Source organism: Malus sylvestris, chromosome 6, assembly GCF_916048215.2.
Source record: "Malus sylvestris chromosome 6, drMalSylv7.2, whole genome shotgun sequence".
NCBI lineage: Eukaryota > Viridiplantae > Streptophyta > Magnoliopsida > Rosales > Rosaceae > Malus > Malus sylvestris.
The window spans coordinates 17,064,019-17,089,359 of NC_062265.1; the positions used below are offsets into that span (position 1 = coordinate 17,064,019).

At 35.9% G+C, this 25,341-nt stretch overlaps 1 protein-coding gene and 1 long non-coding RNA gene across 2 annotated transcripts; one reads left to right on the forward strand and one right to left on the reverse strand.

Moving 5' to 3' along the window:
- Window positions 1–13,815: 13,815 nt before the first annotated feature.
- LOC126626491 (uncharacterized) lies at window positions 13,816–14,881 on the forward strand. The gene is made up of 2 exons (XR_007624705.1): window positions 13,816–14,041; window positions 14,124–14,881. It is a non-coding gene; the product is annotated as an uncharacterized LOC126626491 (long non-coding RNA).
- Window positions 14,882–18,887: 4,006 nt separating this feature from the next.
- On the reverse strand, window positions 18,888–24,904 carry LOC126626490 (homeobox protein HD1-like). The gene is made up of 5 exons (XM_050295822.1): window positions 24,063–24,904; window positions 23,772–23,892; window positions 20,124–20,314; window positions 19,868–19,999; window positions 18,888–19,284 (listed from the first exon to the last, which is right to left on the reverse strand). The coding sequence occupies exons 1-5, from the start codon at window positions 24,342–24,344 to the stop codon at window positions 19,144–19,146; spliced, it is 867 nt and encodes a 288-aa protein (XP_050151779.1). The 5' UTR covers window positions 24,345–24,904; the 3' UTR covers window positions 18,888–19,143.
- Between the last annotated feature and the right edge of the window lie 437 nt (window positions 24,905–25,341).

Genomic DNA, 25,341 nt, shown 5'->3' on the forward strand with positions numbered 1-25,341 from the left:
CATCAAGAAAGAGGAAAGACTAGTCAAACTTGCCTTATCTTGTCTTTACATTTTCTAATCTAAATTACCAAAGATACAGTCACACGAAGGGTTTCTAAATACTTTGGGACATTTCATTACATATTCTACAAGTCCTAAACCTCCCTTAAAAGTCCAAGCCATATCATCCTTCACCATTTCTCTTCCTTGCCGTGCAAGGGAGCCATCCCTTTCCTATTTTCTGCCATAAATCACTCCAATTTCCACCCATGTCGTGCATCGTCACCCTTCTCCTCTTCATTATTTAAGATTTCATGCATCATTACATTGAATCATTGCACTCAATTGCTACACCATTCCTTGTTCCCTCCATCATTTCAGATTCATGCATCATTACATTGAATCATTGCACTCAATTGCTACACCATTCCTTGTTCCTGCCATCATTTCAGATTTCATGCAACACCATTCCTTGTTCCTTCCATCGTTTCAGATTCATGCATCATTACATTGAATCATTGCACTCAATTGCTACACCATTCCTTGTTCCCTCCATCATTTCAGATTTCATGCATCATTGCACTCAATTGCTACACCACTCCATGTTCCCCTCCATTACCATGCACTTCCTCTATAAAAGGAAGTGTGTGTAACATAAATGGAGTTCAATTTTGGCTTGATCATTCATCCCCATTTCAATACAACCTTCATCCAAACACATCCATTCATCTTCACATCCATTCCTCTATACCAACAAACCTTCAAACACTCACCAACACCTTGTGCCGTAGCAAAGAAAGGGAAGGAAAGTGCTTGGACGTGTTTGCTGTCCAACTTGGATCGTTTGAGCGTTTAGGTGTTTTCTTTCTTTTTTTTCTAATGTTGAAATTCATTTCCTTTCGTTTTGTTGTAAATATGAGTGGCTAAACCCCTCTTGGCTAGGGGTGATTTCAAAGGCATGATTATGTGTGCAATATAATTTGATAAATTCTAGTTATGAACTCTTGAATCGTGAATGTAATTGGCTTAACTATTTGATTGATAACTTATTTGTATTTGTTAATTAAGGGTCGACACTTAATTGGCATGCATAAATCCGTTGCTAGAATCTAAGGAAGTTTCACATAATCGTTACAAACTTATATTCCCATGTAGTGAAGGTCGCTTATAAATGATCGCGTTAAGTTCAATTCCTAGCATAAGCGACATGATGTCATAGTTGCAAGTGCTTTGTCAATGCTTATGATTTTCATTAAACGTAATGAGCTTTGATTGTATCTCTATTATGATGTCATGTAGGGAACTTTTGAAGAATGTTTTGGGTTGTCGAATGATGTCATCCAATCCAATAAAACAAGGAAAATCTGAGAGTTAACTAGTGATGTCACGGTTAATTTGGAGCATTGTCGTTCATAATTCAATGAAGTGGTAACTGGAAATCAAGTTATTTACATACATGTCATGCGTGGAGAAAAAGCCTCTAGCTATCCCATCCATCATCTTATTTCTCAAATTTGTTTTACAATCTGTCTAGTTTTTCATACTTGTTTGTTTGTTTCAACTTTATCCAAATCAAAACCCCCCTTTTAGTTTCTTGTTTCAAAGTGTTTCAAATCTGTTTTAGTTTGTGTTTTTAAGTGTGTTGATTCAAGTAAAAGTCAATTTTCGTCCAAAGTCATTCCTAGTGTCTAGTTTAAGTTTATTTGGTTGTTTTAAGCTGTTTTGAGTATTTTAAGTTTGCTTTGAGTCTTGTGAATCTTGTGAATCTTGTTAAGTGTTTTTAAGTTTAGTTTTATGTTTTTGAGTCAGTTTAGAGGTTATTAGCAAGCCTTCCTAATCCCTGGTCCAAAACGATCCCTACTTATACTTATACTACAATTGTCAAAAGAGGGTTAAATTTGTGTGTTAAGTTAATTTTCGCATCAGGTTGCCGAATAATTGTGGAGTACTGGGTGTACTTTTGATCACCTGGTTGGTGGTAATAGCGGCGGGTTGCCGAATAATTGTGGAGTACTGGGCGTACTTTTGATCACCTGGTTGGTGGTAATAGCGGCGGGTTACCGAATAATTGTGGAGTACTGGGCCCGAATAATTGTGGAGTACTGGGCGTACTTTTGATCACCTGGTTGGTGGTAATAGCGGCGGGTTACCGAATAATTGTGGAGTACTAGGTGTACCTTTGATGAACTGGTTGGTGCTATTTCGGGCTTATGGGCTTTCGCCCTCCACAACATGCCAGTCCATTTGTTTTAGGCTTTGGCATTTTTTTTTTTTACCCTCTGATGGGGTTTATACAGATGTTTCCGAGAGATAGGAAAAATAAATTACATCATACATCTGTCAGAAAAGTAAATCACATCATTTTGGGGTGTTTATTCCTTACTTTTGCTTTCTGCTTTCTGTCCGTGCGCTGCTGTCATGCAACCAATTAATCTTTGCAGTCTGTCTCTGCGTTGCCAGAGATATGGCTTCCACTTGGTGACGTTGTTCCTTTCCACTTTGGAAAGCAGCTAGCTCATCCACTTTTCGTTGGTAAAAGCAAGACGACACCATTTGTAAAAGCATCTTTTCCTTTTTCTTTTTCTTTTCCTTGGCCTCCTCAGGGTCTCTTGAGTTAAGCATAGGCCAGAGGTGTCTTTGTTAAGAACTTGACGACAAGTGTCGTGATTGTTGAAATGGTTTCGTAGCCGGCCACCAACAAAGCAAGCACGAAATCCACAATCTCCTCGTCGGAGAATGCGGTGTCTTCGCCCCAAAAGTGCGCTGTTGTCATGTCCTCTTTTCTTTTCTCGGCTTCGCTCTCCTCCTTCCTTCTCCACACCTAGACCTTGTATTTGCAGTTGTAGAGTGGTAAGTCCAAACTCCTGAGCTCTTGGATTGGATTAGATTTGTGGGTTGTAGAAATCTAGGTATTCTAGACAGGAAATTGAGGAGGAATCAAAGACGACGATGATGATTCAGCTGCAATCCCAAGTTCCATCATCATTTTTGGCCAATCAGCAAAATCCCGATTGAGGCTCCAAACTCCGAAAGGCCAATCAGCCCAATCCCCATTTCAAGCTCTTTGCAGGACCAGAATAATTAGGTTCCCAAAAAACCAAGGCTGATGGAAGTGAGTTACTAATTGCAAACAACATGTATCCATGTTCCACCGCCATGATAACCGAAAGTCCTAGAAATGCACTGGTCACACATAGCAGCTGCGTTTTCCCGCTGCCGCTTCACTCATTCGAAGAACACCAACCAACCTCGCTCGTACCCGGGTTGGGTGGAAGAGTAGGGGCTTGACGAGTACACGATCTTCTTAGTTTTTAGAAGCTTCGAGCCGTCCTTGCCTTGCTGCATTTTGGTGCTGAAATTCTACCAGAAGTAGCAGTACAGAAGCAGCGAACTCGGCAATGACACTACGACGATTGGGTTAGCAGCAGGCATTACAGGAGACGCAATGGCTCCGTCAGATCTAAGCCGGGTCGGGTCGTTTGATGTACCCTTGTGGCTCTACACCAGAAACCCGCATAGACCCGGGTCGTTTGTTGTAGGACAGATCGAGACGGTAGAGACGAAAAAGAACAAGGTGGTAAGTTATGGCCTCCCACTGCCAAAACTCATGAAGCCAAAAAGAGCCCAGATGCCAAAAGCAGTTTTCAAAACTCCATTTTCCACTGTTTGGCTGATGGTAGAGAGGCTAATCAAGCAGCATTTGGAAATGTGAAATCTGGATAGGAAGGGACTAGTTTCTTGGGTTTTTGTGTTTTTGTGTTTTTGCAGATTCACGGTAGAGGTAAAAAATGAAAGAGAACTGACACAACTTTTCGTATCGATTTCCCACAGACGGCGCCAAATGTTGATGCACAAAACCGGAGGTCTTGGAACAACGTAAATCTGACCGTGAATCTGCATGTAATGTAAATAACACAAGATGTATCGTGGTTCACCCCAAGGTTTGGGCTACGTCCACACTGATTATGTATTTATCTGAGAGATGAGGGAGAAAACCTCTGAATATGAGAGGGGATGTGAGAGGGGTGAGAAAGCTTCAGAAATGGCCTCCCCTAATCGTGAGGGTGAGGGGTCTTTTTATAGAATAAGGACTCTTCACTTATTACATATTTGCCCCTTCCTTTATCATATAATTACATTTAAGTCCTCCGAGTATTTATACGAGGTCGAAATACGAGGCCCTAAACATGGTATAAACAAAAGTCTTACGTGTGAAAACAAATAATTTTTCTTCTATGAAGTTAGGGCACATTATTTGGTGTTCCCTCGGGCCTCAAAAATCTCAAAACCGACCCTTGTTTGAGTCATATAACAATTCAGTTGGGCTGTTGTATCCTGAATGAGAAAAGTCAAGAGATATATTGCTGTACAAGTTCATTAACTTTTGTCAAACCGCAATGGGCTTGAATCTCCTTAAAGAGAGCGAAATACTTGTGTCTCCACCTAATTGTCTACGTGCTTCTTAGAAGAATATCACAATTTTCTTATAATTTTTCCAACACATAATGCAAATACCATTAAGAAAGAGAGAATCAAACACAAAATCTCATCTCAAATTTCTAATATTAGAAAGCCAGAAGAACACTTTGGCGTCTCTAGGCTTCACCAAAAAAAAATTGGACTAGAAAGCCCCTTAAACAAAAAAAAAACAAAAATTGATCGAATTTGATACATGAAAACAGGCAAGGGCAATTTTGTAAAAAAATTATAAATCTAAATTCGTTTTACTAAAAGAAAAAAAAGAAGAGAAAATAAAAAATGGGGAAGACGTGCTGGATTAAAGAGAGATTAAATTTCAACTATCCCCACTCCTCCTCCATTTTAGGAGAGAGATTATTTTGTAAAACATTGTTTTATTGCAAAAAAATGAAGAAAAAAAAACAAGAGACACTTTGGATGCGGTCCCTAACTATCAATATTCTTTGATTGAAACCTTGTTAGTTTTTAGTTTTTTATTGAGGTCACTGACATTAATGTAATAATATAAGTTACTATATTTTTTAAATTAAAAATTAAAAATTGAAATTTGTAATTGTTTATATTAATGAGATTTTAAATAAAACCCATAATTTATGGGATTAAAAATAATAAAATATAAATTATACTCTCTATTATATTGCGTGTGTGTGTGTGTACATATATGTATGGGTACATTAACCAAAATTAACAAAAAAAAGTTATTGTACCAAAACATGGATACATTCTCAAATCAACGAAGAAGAATGTACCCATATAAGTTTAAACATGGATTAAAAAATTTGAATGGATTTTATATTAAAAAAAAAGGGTACATTTTACATATAACAAATTGATGTATTTGAGAATGGGTACATTTAAAGATTAAAAAAATTGAAAAATTATATGAATGGGTACATTTAAGATTAAAAAATCGAGAATCTTTTTATATATGAAAAAAAAAACTAATAGGTACAATGTCACAGCCTGTCCCGAGATTTTCTTATTCAGGACGTGAAATGACGGAATTGCCCTTAACGGGCATTAAGGTACGTGGGTGTGTGACATTATTTGGTCTAATCTTAGAAATGTTTTGGAAGAAAATAAATAAGATAAGTTGGCTTATTAATTTGGTTCTTGTTAATTTGGTTAGGGATTTGGAAAAATGGATGGTGTGGATTGAATGTGGGCATCTAAACCATCACACTCTCCCTTTCTCTATCCCGTAGCCCTCTCTCTCTCCTCCATCTCGACGCACCCTCTCTCTCACACCCATATTGTACGGCCTCACCCAAAATCCCCCAAAACTCAATGGATCAAGGTAACCAAGGTAAGAATCTTCATCCTTGAGATGTTTTGAGTTGATTGGTACTGGTTTTAGGACGTAGAACCTTCGATTTCACGTGAATCCGAAACCCCCATTTTTGGCCACTGTTCATGCACACGTGAAATGTCGTGTTTCAGGAAATTCTAAGCTTATAGTGAGCTTAGTGAGGTCCCAAGGAAGCTCGGAGTGCTTCGTTTGAAGGATTTGGACGTCGAGATCACGAGGGTTGAGTTTGGCCGGTTTTGCTTGGATTTTTTCGGTGAGATTTAGTTGTTTTTGAAGCTTAAAAGTAGTGTATCGTGATTCTACTTGTTTGGGGCTTCATTTTGGTATAAAATACGAAGAAAATGGTTGAGAAACGAAGGAGAACGAGACGTTCAAAGTTTGGCCGGAAACCGGCCGCCAGAAAGTTCAGTCCGGCGAGCCCGAGGTTGAAGATGGTGCGTGTGGGGGCGCGTGTCCCCGTGCCTGTCCTGGCGCATGGGGGCGCGTGCGGCCTCCAAAAATTTTTCTATAAATTACTCGACGTCCGTGACGTCGAGTAGGTCGATGTGGTATATTCATATACCTAAATTGAGCATCGTATGAGAAGTTATTTCGAATTGTTGGTTATGTGTTTAAATTAACGTTTTTATAGTTGTTTCGCATATAGGTGACACTTATCCCGAGGACGAGCGCATCCAGGGACGTCACGGGGGTTACGACCCATCAACTTATCAGTGAGTGGGCAGTTTTGTTTTCGTATTACCTATATACAACTGTTTTTCCCAGAAAATGCGTTTATATGAAAATTATGATTTAAATTGCCATGCATGCAAATGTTGAGATATTTAGTTTGATAATGGATGCATATATATGTTAATTGACGCGGTGGACGCACATGTGAGTTTTTATATTATTCAGATGAGTTATTTTATGAGAATTGCATTGAAAGCTCATAACCTGCACCTTAGGTGTTAGTGCTTATATTATTATTCACCACACCGCACGCTCGTCTTGGATCCAAGTAGGTGGATGTCGTACAGACCATGTGAGGGTTCCGACATGCTAGTCGTATAGATCACTAGATGTGATTCCGACTAGTGGGTGACCTTAGTTATGCGCGCTGATGATTGATGAGAGAAGCACTATAGCGTATTTGTACACCTTTCATCGTACAGACTACTATACGTAGTTCCGAGTGATGTGCAGGGTAGTGCCGTACAGGTCACAGTTGGTGACTCCGGCAGGGCCGTATAGGTCACTGTGGTGACTCCGGCTGAGTGGGATGGTGAGCTTTAGAATCAGCCGTACAGGACCATTGTAGGGTCTCCGGTTGATTTATTATTTCACCTGATTGATATTGATGCATTTCAGACTATATTTGGCATGGCGTGGCATATTATTTCTGATATGTTATGTTGATGGATATGAGCTGAGTTTTGATGATATGTGTATATATATGTTTATATACTATTTTTCTGGGAAAGTATATAGGTTTTACGGTGAGGGTTTAGAAATGTTTTAAATAAAATGTTTTGGAAAATCTTTGATTTTACTGACCCACTCATCTTTGTTTTGCGCCCCTCCAGGTTCTAGTTAGCGGTTGGTGGCTCTCGAGGTCTTTTTCGGCATTCTGACAGACGCTCTACATGTAGGACTCACCTGCGGGTGATGTACTTTTATTTTGGTCCTACTTGACTGCACTTAAACCTATGCTCTGAATTTATGTGTTACCTTATAACTCATCCTGTTATTCTAGTAGGTGGTTCTACTAGAGATTGGTTTGAATTCCTTCATTTTCTGTTATATCTTGCTTCCGTGTCGCACTTTTGGTTACGTCACGCTCATGTGACGGCCAGCACGCCTTGATCCTCTGGGTCGGGGTGTGTCATACAAACTTAATTTAATTTAATTTTTTATTATTTTGGAAATGTTTGAATTGAAAATTAATTAGAAGTTTAATAGAGGTGTGAGTATTAAACCCTAAATTAATTACTAATTTTTATATTAAAAAATTATATAATAAACATGTAAATTCATTATCACATTATTGCTACGGACTTGAATCAAAATTTGTGAACTAATAAGGTCTTAGTCAATGAAGTAAGAACTAGGGACCGGATACTAATTTTTCCAAAAAACAAATAAAAATGAGACAAATCCTTCAAATAAAAATAGAACATGGAAACTGAAAAACTTCATCCATGTTCAACAAAAAGTAGTTTCTATCAAACTAAACCTCCAATTTATCATTTTATTGGGAAAAAATGATAAGAAAAACAAATAAAAAAGAGACGTGATGAATCCCTCAAATAAAAAATAGAACATGGAAACTGAAAAACTGCACCCACGTTGAGCAAAAGAGTTTGATAAACTGAACTGCCAATATATCATTCCACAAATTTCATTTCAATTTAGCAATTAGAAAAGAGAAATGTGCACAGAGTCTCCATCTTCTGAAATTTTCAATTTCTTCTCAACCAGGTTCACTACATATTATCTGATTACACGAATATATTTTTTTATAGCAAATATTTTTCCATTCATTGCATAAATCAAGGAGAAAAGAACAAGGGTGAGGCGGAGGATGAAACAGAGAGACCAATCGACAAAGTGTCTTCCTAAGTACAACTTCTCAACTCTCAATCTTAATCTTTTATTCTCAATTCTCAATCTCAATCACTTCGTCTTGTCAATCTTAATCTTAATATCTTTAGTTTGTACCTCTTTAGATTAATTCAAAAGGTTGTTTATGTTCTTATTGCGCATTAATTTATTTTAATTAATTTAGTAGAAATTTTCATTTTTATGTTCCTTCTGCCAATGAGTTTAATTTAACTAACAGAATAAAAAATTTATTATTGGTTTATGGGTAAGTGAATGTTTGAAATTTTTTAATTTGTATAATCAATTTTGAAGTTGGTTTCAAAGGGAAAATACGGAAGAAGTATATTTTGCACCATCCGACTATGAAAGGTTTCAGGTTTCAGCCCTTTCATTTGGTCTTCTTTATTATATACTAATTTATTAGATAAATAATGGTTACTCTTTTTTGCAGAATCTAAAGGGTGGCGGGATTTTAGTTTCACTGTCCATTTTAATATGATGGTTTCGAATTTATATTGATTACTTATGTAATGCATGGTGGATGTACTCATTAATCTTGAGTGATGAAGATATGACTATTAAGTTTTTAAGGTATACTAATATGTATTTTTATCTTATTTTTTTTCGTGATTTCACGAACCCTTACTGTTATGTTAAAAATTTATGGTTTAGTTTCATTAAGGTATTGTAATTTGTATTGGATACAAAATTACACTAATTCCATTCAATGTATATTATACCTATACTAAAACCCCAACGACGTGGTACTGTTCACGGACAGTGCGCGGACCAAAATACCCCTCAATTCGTTTGTTAAGCCACTTTTTTGCCATCTTTTCTACAGTAAAATGACTACCTTACCCTCCCAGGCCACGCGTTCATCCTCTCTGGTTTCGATTTCTTTGGGTGCTTCGGTTCTCTCTCTCCATTATTAGTTTTTTATTCTTCTGGAACCTAGCGTTTTTTGCCTCTTCTACGCGGTCGTTGTTCTTGATGCCCGTCGTTCTCGGCCATTGTCGGGTTTTTCTCGCCGATTAAGTACGGCAGTTTTCTTGCTTTACATCCCTCTTACCCATGGTCGTTTTCTTACTGGAAAATTTTCCATCCTCTGCTTTTCCTTATTTATGGACTTTGTGATTTTCGTTGTGGTTGTCGATCTGGGTTAATTTCGAATCGTTTTTTTGCCTATGCGATCTAAAGTTCTTTGGTGAGTTAATTGGTTTTCTTGCCACATGGGATTTTAATTTTTTTTTTCCGTGGTTTATTTGTGGTTCTCTAATGTGTTTTGATTTTTGATTTCAGGAAAAGTTAAGGATACGATCAAACGTTTACTAGTGAGTTTTCTATTTTTCTGATTGTGTTTGATTTAATTTTTTCAAGTTTTGGGTGTACTTTTTTGATCTGCTTTGATTTTTAGTTTGGTGGTTGAGAAAATGTGATTCCATGTTTTGATCGAGTCAAATAATTAAAAAATAAAAGACAAGTGGAGAATTATCGTCGACAGGAGTGGGTGCAAAAAGGGAAGAAAAAAAGCATGAATCTGGAGGATGGAACAAATGGGTTTTCTGTTCAAATCCCACACCCAAATTAAATATAAATTAATTTCTTAATTTCCTTTTAATGGTTTGGAAATCAAGCCTTTTATTTTGTGCATTTCAGTGTTATTTCTTCCTGAGTTGGAAAGTTGAAGCTTCAACTTTTAGCTCAGATCTTAAAGCATCAAAATTTTCACTTTATCAATCCAGTTATTTCGGGCAAGCATAACCTTTATCAACATCCTGTTTTAGAAGAATAAAAGTCATTCTCATGGTCCTTCTCTGCTAAGTGGATAATTGAATATCAGAATTTAAGTTCTGTATTAGTGCATTTCATTGATGATAATCGAATTTTTTTAATCCTTTGTGTTTCAGGAATACATTGTTAATTCTCCGGACTATCGACCTCTGCCGTCTGATTCTCCTCAATGGTGCTTGCACCATTTGAACCAGAGGGAATCTTAAGGTTGATTTCTGCATTTGTCTAAATCTAACTCTAACTCTATTTCCATCTCTCTCTCACATACAAACACACTATGTCAATGTTAAAACGTCATCATTCCTGATTATTCAAAATTGGTCTTTGGTTCATTTTATTAGTAAATTTTCAATTCTCTGATAGCTGCTGTTCCATGTTTTGTCGGATTGCATTATAGGCACATACTTTTGCATTTTAGGGTATCAAGTTTCTTCTTGCTGATAATACTAACTATTTGCACTCTAAAAAATTCTTCATTTGATTCAATAGGGTTTTTAATTTCACTTTTTTTTGTCCTTATGAAATGTTTTTCCAGGCTAAATCATTGGATTGCAATTGGGTATGTTTGCTTTCACCCTCTTAGTTCTCTCATTTTTTTTCATATGGACAATTCCATTTCTTCTTCTTCTTCATCATACTCTGAACTTCATTCTGTTTTCAGCTGTGGATTCTGGAGGACGTGCTATACACAAGAAGGTAAGATATTCTAGGTTTTTGTCCATATTCGGAATATCCCCAGTTTCAAAATTTTAGGGAATTGATTCATTTCCATTTTACATGTTTAACATTCTTTGGGGTGATGATGACTTGAGGCTGTACAAACTAGAATGGCTATGGGTAGGTTTGTACGTAGCCAAATTTGGGTAAAAATCGTGAAACTCTAATCCTAATTTTCTCCTCTTTTGAATTTAAGAGCAAAAATTGGTGTATTTACACTCTTTTTGGTTGTGAATCATGCAAATAGTTTCTTTGCAGGTATTATGGGTATTTTGACGGAATTAAGGTTTAGGGTTGATGGATTTTAGGTTATTAAACTTGGTTGTGCCTTCTTTTTGGTCTTTGCTGTAATATGTTTTCATATCTCAAATAAAAATTGTATTTGCTTATTTGGTTTTTCAATTTTTGTGCAAATTGGACGGAACTAATGTTTCTGTGTTTCTTCTTAGATTCAACTGATATCATGGTAATTATGCACCTGACCTCTATAGCGTATCTTAATTTATCATCCTTTCACTTACTCAGAGCCAATTGTTGGAGCTTAGTGCTCAATCAGGTGAATTCCAAATGCAAGATCCTCTAATTTCATCTTTTGTGGTTTCAGCAAAGATAATGAATCTTCTTAAAGCATCTATTTTTTTTTCAGCATAATTCAGCTTCTCAGTTCATTTCTCAGGTGTAGGTTATCCTCATGTTCCATTTCCATCAGGACTACAGGTGTTTATTTTGGTTTCATGTGTCTTTCTTCAGTTCTAAGTCCTTCGCATGAATGTGTGCTGAAATGTAATGTACAAAACTGGTATGTGCTACTTCTCAGTTTTCTATTTATATGTTTTTGGAATTTTCGGGTGATGGAAATCAACCCAAGTTCATGTTAAAAACAATATCATAATTTTCAGTATGATAAGAACTCAGAACTTAGAACCTGTTTTTTCTTTATCTTTCCCCTTTTGAAGTTAAGGAATTGAATTACTTTTCTATACATTTTTTGTGATCATTCACTAATAATTTGTTAATTGTTTTAATATATATGAGATTGGATTTCTACTTTCTAAGGTCCATTATCATCTTCGGAGATTACTTGATTTCATATTGTCAAATAGTTTATGAATTTCCATATTAAGTGCATCAATATGTTCTTGCGGTAATTTAATTAAATGTGATATAACTTGAGGTGTATATACCTTTGAAATACAATTTTTCACACAATTTCTATTCCCGCAGCAACGCACGGGCAAAACTTTCTAGTATTAATTAAAAGTCATAACTTTATTTTGAATCTAACTAATGCTTACAGGGATTAATAGTCCTTAGTCCCACCTTGCTTTTACTGTAGTGATCCGCATTGCTATAGCATACTTTGGTTGCCCTTTGTTGCAAATTTCTACCACTCAGAAATTGGAATTATCACAAGTTTGGTTTACTAATGCTTGGAATAAAGATGGTTTCAGGGAAGATAATATATAATGGAGTAATACTTTGCACAGGCAGCTTCAAGGGAGAGGAGAAACAAGCCTTGGTTTGCATGTACGTTGATATTGGTTTCTCCTTTTTAGCCAACATTTTTATTATGTTATTTTTAATTCACTGCTGACACGATTTTTTTTAGTTTTGAGGAATGTGAGAAATAATTTATAAATATTATTAATTTTGTTCTTCGATATGTTTGTATATTTTGGGTGACTAATTCGGACTTCAAGTTTGTAGTTTTCTCTTTGTATATTGAGGTTGTCTTTTTGTGCGGTTTATTTACTCAGTTTGACGATAATTTAAATGGTGTATTCATATGTGACTTGTTTGCTATCATTTGGACATAAAGTTTCATTTTTTGTGGCATTTGTGATTTGGGAGATTGATCAGGAACATCATGTTTAGCTTCATTTTGTTTATGTGCACTTCTCTTTTCAAGTTCAGAGACTTGCAGTATCATAATGTAAATCTAATGCTGCAAAAGTTCATACAAATTTTTAGCCAAATAAATTAAAATGAAAGAATGTCTCTTGACAAGTACAGATATTAAAATTAAACATCATACGTTGCGCTTAGCACATTGTAACTATAAGAATGTCTTTATTTGTGAAAGAATGTAAAAAGAAAAAATAACTCTAAACGCCGTGCGTAGAGTGCCATGATGTAAAAATCTACGCGCCGTTGTGATGTAAAAAAGGTTTTTCGCATGCAGAAAGGCTAGGGTGCAAGAAGTTGAGTTATAAGTTACTTGCGCTCCTTTATTTTTAGTTTTTATGTTGTACTTTTATGTAGTGGAGGGAATTGAATCCCATGCAGATCCAAATTGTAAGGATCCTAAGGATTCTTACATTTTAGTTATTTATCGTGTATCGTGTGGTCATAAATCATTTGCCTTTTTTATTTAAAATTAAACATAAATAGTATCTGGCGAAAACTGACCGCATGATATACAATGAACGGCTAGGATATGAGAATCCATAGAATCCTTACAAAGTAAATCCGAAAATGATCCTCTTCCGTAGTGGAGCACTCCAACTCCTACTTTACCGATGTTTTTGAATTCTTATTGTGCAGCTTATAAGGACAAAAATTAGTTTGTCATAAAACATGAAAGCATGTTTACCTCTCCTTAAGAATTCCAGTGTCTATTGTTGAATTTATGGCTTAATTTGGCCTTTGCATTTTGTGAGCCTAGAAGCCCAAATTAAATGGGTCTTTAGTTGCCCATAAGAAAGAGTGGCTAGGGTTTAATTGGCAGCAGCAACCCTTATACAAGGCATCATGCTTTTTTTATTGGGAGCTTTAATGAAAAGGGCTTGGATCCAGAATATTTTAACCAAAAACCACCCTATAGTTTTCTTTAACCAAAAGCACCTCAAAATTAACCATGAGGACAGGGCTTTCAAATTCCACACGGGCTGGATTAGAGAGCTCAACATGGATAAAATTAAGTTTCCAAAAGTACCCCTAACAGTAGAAAACCCTCCAAGGCCAACTAGAAGATCGCCTATGATTCCAAGCTCTGCTCCCTCCTCGACGAGTATGGCCAGGTCCTCATTGTCGCCCCCGACAATCTCCAGAACATCTACGAGAGGCTGCGCGGAGACTCCGTCGTTCTGAAGGGGAAGAACACGATGATGAAAAGGTCTGTCAGGATCCATGCGAAGAAGACGGGCAACAGTGCCTACCTCAACCTCGTCCCCCTCCGTGGTACGTTCTTTGGCTTTATTTGTGGTTGCTGATTTGTTTGTATTCGTTGGTTTTCTGATTTGTTGTTGTTTTTGGGATTTAGAGCAACGTCGGTCTGATTTTCGCAAAGGGTGATTTGAAGGAAGTCAGCGAAGAGGTTGGCAAGTACAAGGTAACCGAATTCGATTTCCTTTTTCGTTGTTCGAATTCATGATATTATCAATTTTAATGCGTTTTAGTTGTTGTAGTGATGTAAGATGCTTATTGGGTCATAAAAACTATAATTTGTAATTGTTTGTTGTGTAGATTTCAAATTGGTATGAAATTTAGTGTATTTATGATCAATGCGAAACCCAATTTGTTGAATTACCCGTAAGAGTAAAATTATGGAGGTTCTGCTGTTTTTGAATGTTTTTAATTCAACAAGATCCTTTTCAAATATGATTATGTACATGGTTAAGAATTTGGTGTCCAGTGCTGAAAGAACCTCATCTGAGGGTACTTTTGATAAGGCATGCGGTTTGCATCCTCAAGGACCATTCGCAAAAGCATATGGAATGTCCGAGGAGTGCATCCGAAGGAGAATCATCGGCTATGCCAACATTTGGCAGTAGCTGGGTTGAACATCGATATGATGTGGTGACAGCTTTGAATTTGTTTCTCTCTCCCTCTGGTTTTGCTACTTTCAGAGCGCCTGCTGCTTGCTTACATGTACCTATATCCATTTTTCCAACTAATGTACTGTGTTTAATTGATCAGAGACATCCAAACCATCTTTTTTATTTATTTTTCATTATTTTTATTTGTACAAACGAGCCGTTACAAATGATTATAAATTTGGAAATGATTTCCGTACTATCATTTTTCCCTTCCTCTGTTGGATTCAGGACAAACATGACATCTTTGAAAAGTCATGTTTCAATCTAAAGTTCAAAGTAGCATGACAAACTGAACACAAATACTATTACTATTTGTTAAACTGAACATTGATACTATCACTATTTCTCAAACTGAACACGGATATTATCACTATTTCTTAAACTGAACACTTATACTATTATTATTTATTAAACTGAACACTGACTATTTCGTAAACTGAACACTACCAATTTCTTAAACTAAACGCTGATACTATCACTATTTCTTAAACTAAACATTGATATTATCACTATTTCTTAAATTGGACACTGGCTATTTATTAAATTGAACACGAATACTATCATTATTTCTTAAACTGAACACCGATGCTATCACCATTTCTTAAATTGAATGCTGATTATTTCTTAAACTGAATGCTGACTATTTCTTAAACTGAACACTAACTATTTCTTCATCTGAATGTTGACTATTTCTTAAACTGAACACTAACTATTTCTTAATCTGAACGCAGATACTATTTCTTAAACTGAATACTGATACTATCACTATTCTTAAATTGAATACTGACTATTTATTAAACTGGACACGAATACCATCACTATTTCTTAAACTGAACACCGATGCTATCACTATTTCTTAAACAGAACATTGACTATTTCTTAAACTGAATGTTGACTATTTCTTAATCTGAACGTTGATACTATCACTATTTCTTAAACTGAACACCGATACTATCACTATTTCTTAAACTGAACATCGATACTATCACTATTTCTTAAATTGAACCCTGACTATTTATTAAACTGAACACGAATACTATCACTATTTCTTAAAATAAAAACTGATTATTTCTTAAAACTGAACATTGACTATTTCTGTAACTGAACACGGGTATTATCACTATTTCTTAAACTGAACACTAGTACTATCACTATTTCTTAAACTGAATACTGACTATTTCGTAAACTGAACATTGACTATTTTGTAAACAGAACCGATTATTTTTTAAACTGAGCTGACTATTTCTTAAACTGAGCACTGACTATTTTTTAAACAGAACACCCACTATTTCTAGAACTGAACACGAGTATTATCATTATTTCTTAAATTGAACATTGGTAGTATTACTATTTCATAAATTGAATATTGACTATTTCGTAAACTGAATATTAACTATTTCGTAAACTAAACATTGACTATTTCGTAAACAGAACCAATTATTTTTTAAACTGAGCTGACTATTTCTTAAATTGAGTACTGACTATTTTTTAAACAGAACACTCACTATTTCTAGAACCGAACACGAGAATTATCATTATTTCTTAAATTGAACATTGGTACATTACTATTTCATAAATTGAATATTGACTATTTCGTAAACTGAATAGTGACTATTTCGTAAACTGAATATTGACTATTTCTTAAATTGAATATTGACTATTTCTTAAATTGAACACTGATACTACCACTATTTCTTAAATTGAACATGAACTATTTCTAGAACTGAACGCGTGTATTATCACTATTTCTTAAACTAAACACTTGTACTATCACTATTTATTAAACTGAACACTGACTATTTCTTAAAGTTGAACACCGACTATTTACTTTTCTTTCGCTTCTTCTCTAATCTCATGCTCCAACTCAAACCTAGAACAAGAACACCCATATATATGTAACGAAAATGTCCTTTAATTATGATCATGGCAAATTGTGACACAATTTTTTGCAGGACTTTGAATTCTTTGTTTCTTTTTGTTTGTTGGTTTGGCATGTTCACTAATAAGTAGATCCCACTAAACATCCAAACCCATCTTTTTTTCAGTTCTTTAATTTATGCAAAGTTAAGACAACCAGCTTGCAACAATGTTATCAAAATTGGGGAACTAGACCTTACACATTAACCAAAGGGCCAAATTACTATAAAAATTCGACACAGGGAACAAGATTAGTGTTGTCAAATGCCAATTAAAAAAATTAAAACTTGAATTTTGGACTGAGTGTGAGTGGAATTCCAGATTTCCAAAGGGGAAGGACAGAAGGAACACAGTTCAAGAACTTGAAATCAAATTGGTAATTTGATGTAACGTGTGTCATTCCCTTCTTTCTCCTCCTCCTTAATGTCGCTTCTTCAAAGGCCACAAATCTCTATCCACGCAAGGCCCCGGTAATGTCGAAGACCACATGGGAATAGCAGCCAAGTCCCACCACTTGGAGTGGTCTATTGGTATCCCAAACGGCTTGGGAAGATCTGGTAGCTAGAGGAAGAAACCCGAGGTCATCATCAGGATGCTCTGCATGCACAACCATTTAATTGAGGATACACCAGGAAGGATATACATGATGGGAAAGAGAAGAGGAAGCTTATTATCAAGCATTTGAGTGTATCTCATTACCATGATTCCAGCTCCTGTTATAATACCCATTAGGAAATTGGGAACCAGAGAAGCTACAACCATCATGAGGCTCTCTATACACATAATGCGAAAACTCCGGTCGAAATTTCACCAGATAATAAGAGTGATTGCAACCAAGAATGGGAATGAAGAGAGTATGTTGCAAATGATGAACACCGAAACTCCATAATCTCTATCCTTGTAGACCACCTGGGAATATTTACCATCCTTGTATCTTGAACTGGTGGGGTTATGCCACAATAGTCATCAGATTGTCAAGCTCGGTAGCAAATAGTTCACCAGCCCTTTTGTTCATGTCGACATCAGCCTTCTTGCAGACGATGTTGGCGAAACGTCTACCGATACCCTTGATAGAGGTAAGGGCGAAACATGATCTTCTGCTATCCATCCACGTTGGTATTCAACACATGCAGAATATGCTGGAACTCCTCATCTGCGAATTGTGATGAGAGACATGGCTGCAACCTTAGGGTTTAACGGCTCTTTGCTCTTTGTAACTCTGCTTGCGTGTGTGTGAGTTGTTGTGAGGGGCAAAACTGGTAACTCATTGTTTGGGCCATTGTAATTGGACTGATTTAATATTGGGCTTTGTCCTAACCATTAAATAAAGTTAGTACATGGTTTTTTTGTTAACATTTAAAGTTTTCAAACCCTTATCATTAATTTTTCTTTTTTTATTTAATAAATTATTATCTAGACTAAAGGCACGGAATGATGTTAAGCATTAATCATGCCTTTTGTTTTCAGATGAGAGAGAACAGAGCCGACAGCCTCAATCTTGAGAAGAAGAAAGTTGCTGCTCCCTCCTTTGTTGGCAATCACTCCATCAAAGTTATGGTTGGTATATTATCTGTTAATTTGTTTAGAGAGGAATCTCTATTTGTTTCTTTAGTGTGTGAGAGTTATTGGGCGCACTGTGTATAAGAGTTTTGGATTGTGAGATTGCCAAACACTTTGTAAACACACCCATTTGGTTGATAGTGAATTATTGGTGAGATCTTACTGCTCCGAGGATTTACTCTGTTACACTGATTGTTGAGAAACCTCCCTAGATTTTAGTGTCTTTCCTATTTTGTTATCGCATTTCATTTGGTATATTTCTTGTCTGTTAGCTTGTGTTTGTTTCCAATTGGTTTGGTGCTATTCTTGCACTACACCTATATATACATGCGCATGAATACTTAGCAATTCAATCGTTAACCTCAAATTTGGAAGTTTTAAGAGCCTGTGGTTGTGCGTGCATGGAAGAGCATTTTGAACTTTATACCCTGCAGTGATTGTACATCCTTCACGCTCTAGTCGCGACACCGTGACGCATATCTCCGCTTATTATTAATGCAAGGTGTGGCACTCCTTACATACACGTAATAAAGGATTTATGAGAAGCACTAGTACTAGCCTGAAATTGGTCCTAGCTCGGAGCTCGGAGTTTTTACCCCACACCATCATTCAGCATTCATATTTGTGAATTTCAAAATGTTGCTCCAATGGAAACCTTTAGAAAATGTTGCAGCAATTTTACAGGAACAGATCAGCAAGCAGTCTACATTCGCAAGCAAACTTGGACAAAATTTAATGAAATATAGTACATAAAGATGAAGGATCGTTACCCAGCCGATCGAAAACATGAATTTATACAACGTTTCACATGTAATTAGTTGGCCATTTGTTACTTAATTTCTGTTTGAAAAGTGTTGGCTAATTAGACTATACATACTTCCCCAATGCCACACAATTCAACAGCCATATATATCATCAGACACAGAAGTGAGTTCATCAGTTTCTCTGATTATCAAACAAGATCCAACGGTTGTTATGGTTTGTCATCTATCGTTTGCGCTTGGACTTCAAAGAGGTGACTGATTGAGAGTTGCTGTGCCAGTTGCGCTTCCTTTGATTGATGAACCAATTGTTTATCTGCTTTAGCTGCAACCCTGTCTCCTCCACAAGCTTTGCCTTGTCATCTTCCTGCATATATCATATGAATCATTCATTAATTCTTGAAGGAATCTGAAGAAAGTTGAGGTTCCACCGTAAAACCAATTGGAAATATAGTGCAAGGTCCCTTCTTTCCTCAACGTGGGATTGATACTCTCAACAGAAGTACACTATCATCATAGTGCTCTCAAATGACACTATTGTTATAGCAAACAATCCAATTAGATCGATATCATCTCGGCATGATGCAGCAATCTTCTCAAATACCACTGTTTATTGTAGCAAATAGTCTCATTATATTAGTATCATCTGGATATGTTGTTGATAATGTCACTATTTGTCCCATAATCACGAATCAACGATAGTAATTAATATGCTGTCAAAAAATTGTCGATACTGTTGATTCACTATATATAGTAATAGTGTTATTCAAGAGCATCTCCCAAAATTCTTCCATCATTTCTGTAACATTTACTTTGTTGGGCATATTCAGATTAAGCAGAATGGTAAATATGTATGGAGTGCAATAAAATCAAAGTATGGGGTTTGGATTCGGTACTACGTTGTATTGAAGAAAAATCGCAGAGTATGAAATGTGAAGTTTCTTGCTTACAGTTGGATAGGGCCACTTAGAATGCTGCTGCCACCAATTCTTCAACACTGTAGTTGTGTCCCCAGGTAATTTCCCCGCCCTTCTTTTTCTTAAAATCTCCTCTCTTACATCTTCAATTCTTGACTTAAAACCCTGCAAATATTTAACAATGCAAGTTTGTTATATATTTAGGAAACCGAAAACTCAGTTCACATCCCGAAAGCATAACAGCATAACTGCAGCAACGGTGTAACTTTTATGTGTGTATAAGTTGTACCTGCTTCAGCTCAATTTTCAATTCCTGTCGAACTCTTTCCATTAGTGATCGCTCAGATTCGGTTGGGAGTAGAGGGCCAAATCCCATCATGTCATGCCCTTCGGCGCCGGATTGATCCATAGGGAAATCCATCTGCATCTCATCCTCATCGTCGGACATTGTTGCACCCGAACCTTCACCCAGACTTACTCCTGAAAAGAGCTCAAATAAAAGTGATTAATTCTACTTTGTGTTTGCCATGGAAAGAACAGAATAAATGCTTCAACTCCTACTTCTCCCTGTTAATTCCTCAATCTCAGTGAAATGAGTTCGTGTGAGTGACAAGAAACTGAAACCAAGAACGGTGAGCTGGGCCTATAAGTAACTGGGCTGGGAACATACTGGAAGTCTAAACAGCAAAGCCTAATGTTTTGCTAAACAGTTATCAGATATGAGTTAGCCGGGGCTATTTGATAATCATTTTGTTTTTTCATTTTCACCTTTCACTTTTTGCGTTAGGGATAGAGAGGACAAATACATAAAAGAAATGAGGGATGAAGAATAGTGGATGGAGGATAGCGAGAGAGATGTAGAAGAAATGTACAAAGAAAGACACACAAAATGAAAACAAAAATAATAAATTATTTCAAGTTGTTTTCACTTTCAAAAGTATCACCCGTCACCCTTCATACCTCCTTAATTTACCCTGTATACTTTACCCACATCTCAAACATAAAAATTAACACCAAAAACTAAGGATTATCAAACGAGCCTTAATTACTGGGGCTAAAGAAACCAGTCAAGTCCTTGATTCCAGACTTCCCGCAACATATATGAATTCTTCTTTATTATTATTCTTTTTACCAAAAGTATCATATATATATAAATACTAAAGCATAATGATTTGAATGAGACCTCGAGTTCAAATTCGATAGATGAAAGTTTATAACTTGTGTTACATTGTACTTTTATTTTTTAAAGCAAGTTATCTTTTCCCTTGGAATGTCACGTTAAGATCGTATGCAGGAATTAAACTAGATAACTTACTAGATTTTATATATGTTATATGACAAAATAGATGTCAAATTCCAATATTTTTTTTTTTGTCTGAATTGTAGCTATAACGCATATACACTATGAATTCGTTTCGAAGTACTTTTAAAATGGCTAGAAACGTTTTTGATGAAAATGGTTTTGGAACCAATCTAATAAGAAAAATACAAGTAAATTCAGGAAAAACACTTCAAGTGCTTTCTGAAAGAAGCACATAATTGGTGTTTCTTACATAAAACACTTCAACTGCTTATAGAACCCAAAAATATTTTCTCTCAAAACGTTTTATCATTTTTAAAGTACTTTCAAACAAGCCATTTGAGATTTCGCAAGCATGCAAGAATTGAACAAAGAACAACAATGTAGGATCATTCTTCTCTTTTTCTCTTAGGTCTTCTTCCATGTTTGCTTATTAATTTGTCGTTTTCTTTACCTTGATATCAACCAAAGCTCTTTTTTATTAACCCCTAGATCAAAGTGTACCCTTTATTCTATATTATTATAGTATCCTCCCCCACATCATGATCAACAGCTATTCATCAACTTTAAACTAAGGAAAACACACAAAGTCTATATAGGATAATTCCAATTAACCATTTAGCATGACCACGAAAATACTAGTCAAACTTTTATATGCAATTCACAAGTTCAAAAAATATTTATATGTATATATATATATATATATATATGTTTGAGTTAAAAAAAAATAAAAATAAAAAAGACAACTCAAGAAGTGCGCAACCTTTGAGGTTTTTAAGTGAAAAAAAAAAAGGAGAGAAAATTGATATTCCAAGCTACCATTACCATATATATGCAACCTACAATAGCATGAACCCTGAAATTGGCTTGAAACAAGCAATTACTCAACCAATTATACTATATAGACATAAAAAAAAAAAATCTGAAATATCTTGTGCAACTTGCATTCTGGTTTTTGTGTTGTGTCCCCAACCCTAACAACCAATTAATCAGACATAAATTCTAGAAAAAAGAAAAAAAAAGAAAGGATAATTCTTGTGTCGCCTCTATGGGAGGACTTACATGTCTCTTACTTACGATTAACGAATCTTTACTTTCCGAACGTCATAATCGAAATCGTTCATTCTCTGTATCATTATCGAAAGATCATATATGCAAAACATTATTTAATTTGGAGATCGTTAAGTCATTCATACGCGTTAAACCAATCAATGATTTTGATCGTGATAAACTGTCCATTTGTTTTATGTATATGAATGACTAAAAGATCTCCAAATTGAATGATTCTTTGTAGGCTCAATCAAGATTTAACGATTCCAATTATAAAATTTTAACATTAAAAATACGTAATTTGTAAGTGAGAGAATAAGTTCATTCTTTCAAGAGGGGAATGTAAGCAATATTCCTTTATTAATTAATTAATTTAGTGAAAAGACCCTGTACCAGTTTCAGTTGGCGTCTCCACCTAGCAGATCCCCCATGAATCAAACCCTTCTACTTAATCATCATTAATTTATAATATGAGTGGTTACGTGCACCTACTTAAACTCCACCACCAAATTAATCACCAAACTTCCAACATATGGATAATCCAACAAATAAACAAGTTCATGAATTCTATATTATATTCCCAACGAAAAACATATATTAATCATTGCAATCATCAAAATCAAAGTATTCTAGAACCAAATATTCTGTTGCAACCTTGTTAGTTAGGTCATGGAGACTACTCTTGGCAGGGTCGATAAGTTTCTCCGTCTTGTTATCAATACGCTAAACGCCACATCAAGTTATCAATCTATTCATGTTATAACATGTATATTATGTATATATATTTGTATATATTACATCTTAAGTTTATGATATAACAATATTTTGTCTAGTCATGTTATAATACGTCGATTAATACTATACATGACAGTATGATCGTTATCTTCTGTGCCCCTTCAACCTAATTAGCCAGGACCTGGATTGTCTGCCCTCCCCCATTTCATTCCCTTCTCATGTCCTCCTATTTGAACGGTCACGGTTAAATCACGTCAACATTTTATATTTCTATTGTTTTTTGTCATATTATCTTTATAAAAAAAACAATATAAAATGTTGACGTGCCTTAACTGTGACCGTTCAATTAGGAAGGCATAGAAAGGAGATGGATTGGGGAGGGGGGACAATCCAAGTACAATTAACCAACCCCTAGCCAACACTACACTTTGATTAATTAGTTTTCGTAGACCCTACCCTATACCGCACCCACTCCTTACAAGGACAGCACTTAAACTTCCAGAACCCCAGAATAGCTGGTCGTTTATGCCTACCAAACACATTAAAACATCACAAAACGTCGCAGCACAGAAAACAGAAGCAAATTTCATTCCCAGTGACAAAACCAAACAAATATCCTAAACATTTCTAACACCAACTGATGATAAAAACAACATTCATAACTCATATTCTAAACACTTCCATCTCAAACATATTACGACGTTTAATATTCTCTTGTATTGTCAAACTGCGAGTTAAACCAAATATTTCGGTGTAACTCAACACAATTAATAGTCGAGATTCGCGGTCTGAAAAAAATAATCATAATAGCCAGGAAGGTGAAATTTTGAGAAAAATAGAGAGGGGCCATACCAGTGAGAGCCTGCAAGTTGCTTTCGATTTCACGGCAGGCCATGACAGCTTCAACCGCATGGACTCTGACATGTTGTTGAAGTTGTTCTTTGAAAGAGCACAAAACTATCAGATATTGTGCCTGCAGAAACAATGAGTAAACCCCCGTTAACCAAAAGAAAAAAGGTAAATCATTAGCTAATAAAACCAAACAAGTACAAATTCAATTACTCAACAAATTAAACCAGATAAAAAAAAACATAAATACAAATATATTAATTAGACAGTAACAAATTAATAAAACGGACTAACCAAAAAGTTGTCAAGCTCTTGGCGCTCGTGTGGGGAGACTGAGTGGCCATGTTGCTGCTGAGAAGCGTAAGAGCGCAGGAGGTGGTGCGACTGAGACAGCTGAGCGTCTATGAGCGGCAACTGATCGATTGGCGTCGCCACCCGAAGACACGACACGTGAGCAGATAGGAGCTGCTCGTAGAGAGGGTGTGTGGCTATCTCAGCCTTGAGCTGCCGGTTATGCTGGTCATGATGACCGTCGATGCCGCCACCACCCATCATCCCCAACCCGGATTCTTGCATTTCTCGACGACTCGATCCAAATCTGTTGGAAATTCTGAGGGATGGGTTTTGTAGAGAAAGAGGAGAATTATAAAGGGTAATCTAGCTTGGTTCGAGGACCACAGAGATAGTAGAAAACCCTTGAGTTTTGAGAACGGGATTCTATGCCGTTATGGTGTATGACAGTGTAGAGAGAGAAAGTGCTTGATATAGGCTTTGAGTACAGTTTAAAATCGTTAATGGTGTAAAAAAGATGCCGAGAGCCGTATATTGGGATCTGAGACAGACAACTTTCTGCACCACGTCTGAGAAAAAACAAAGATTTTACATAAACACAGAGAGAGGGAAAATGAAAAAGATTTTTAAAGCTTCGTCGTTATGAGGTTTTCAAGGTTTTGTTTTGTTTTGGTTTTGGGGTTCTGAGAAATGGAACTAAGAGAGAGAGGGAGGAGAGAGAAGATTTCAGAAATATTGGCAATAGAACGAATCATTACCATGAAAGCGGTTGGAAGAGAGCTCGTAAAAAGAAAAACAAGATAAAGCTGCTTGCTTCTGCGCCTGACAATTTGATTGCTTTTCCTTTTTCTCTTCTTCCTTTAAAAATTTTCCTCTGATTTTGGTTTTCTGCGGGGTCCATTTTTCCTTCTTCTTTTCAAAATTTTCTTCTAATTTTTATTTTTTTGAAATAAAACGACATAATTTACACTAAGAGATATGAGAGTTTGGCTAAGCCACATAATGGGTAATTTAATTTAGTACTAGTTTGGTACTGAAATGCTTTTATAAAAAGTGAGTATAAAAAAAACCTGAGCTCAAAAAATGTTTGGTAAACACTTAAAAACAGCTTATTTTCACAGTTTTTTGTGAAAAAAAACTGAAAACGTGAAGCAGCAAAAATGAATTTATTCTCACAGCACAACAAAAGTAGTTTTTTTTTAAAGCACAACAATACCAAACCAGCCGTATCGAATTCAGCATACACGAGATCCAAACCTAAGATTTCCCACTTACAAGTGAA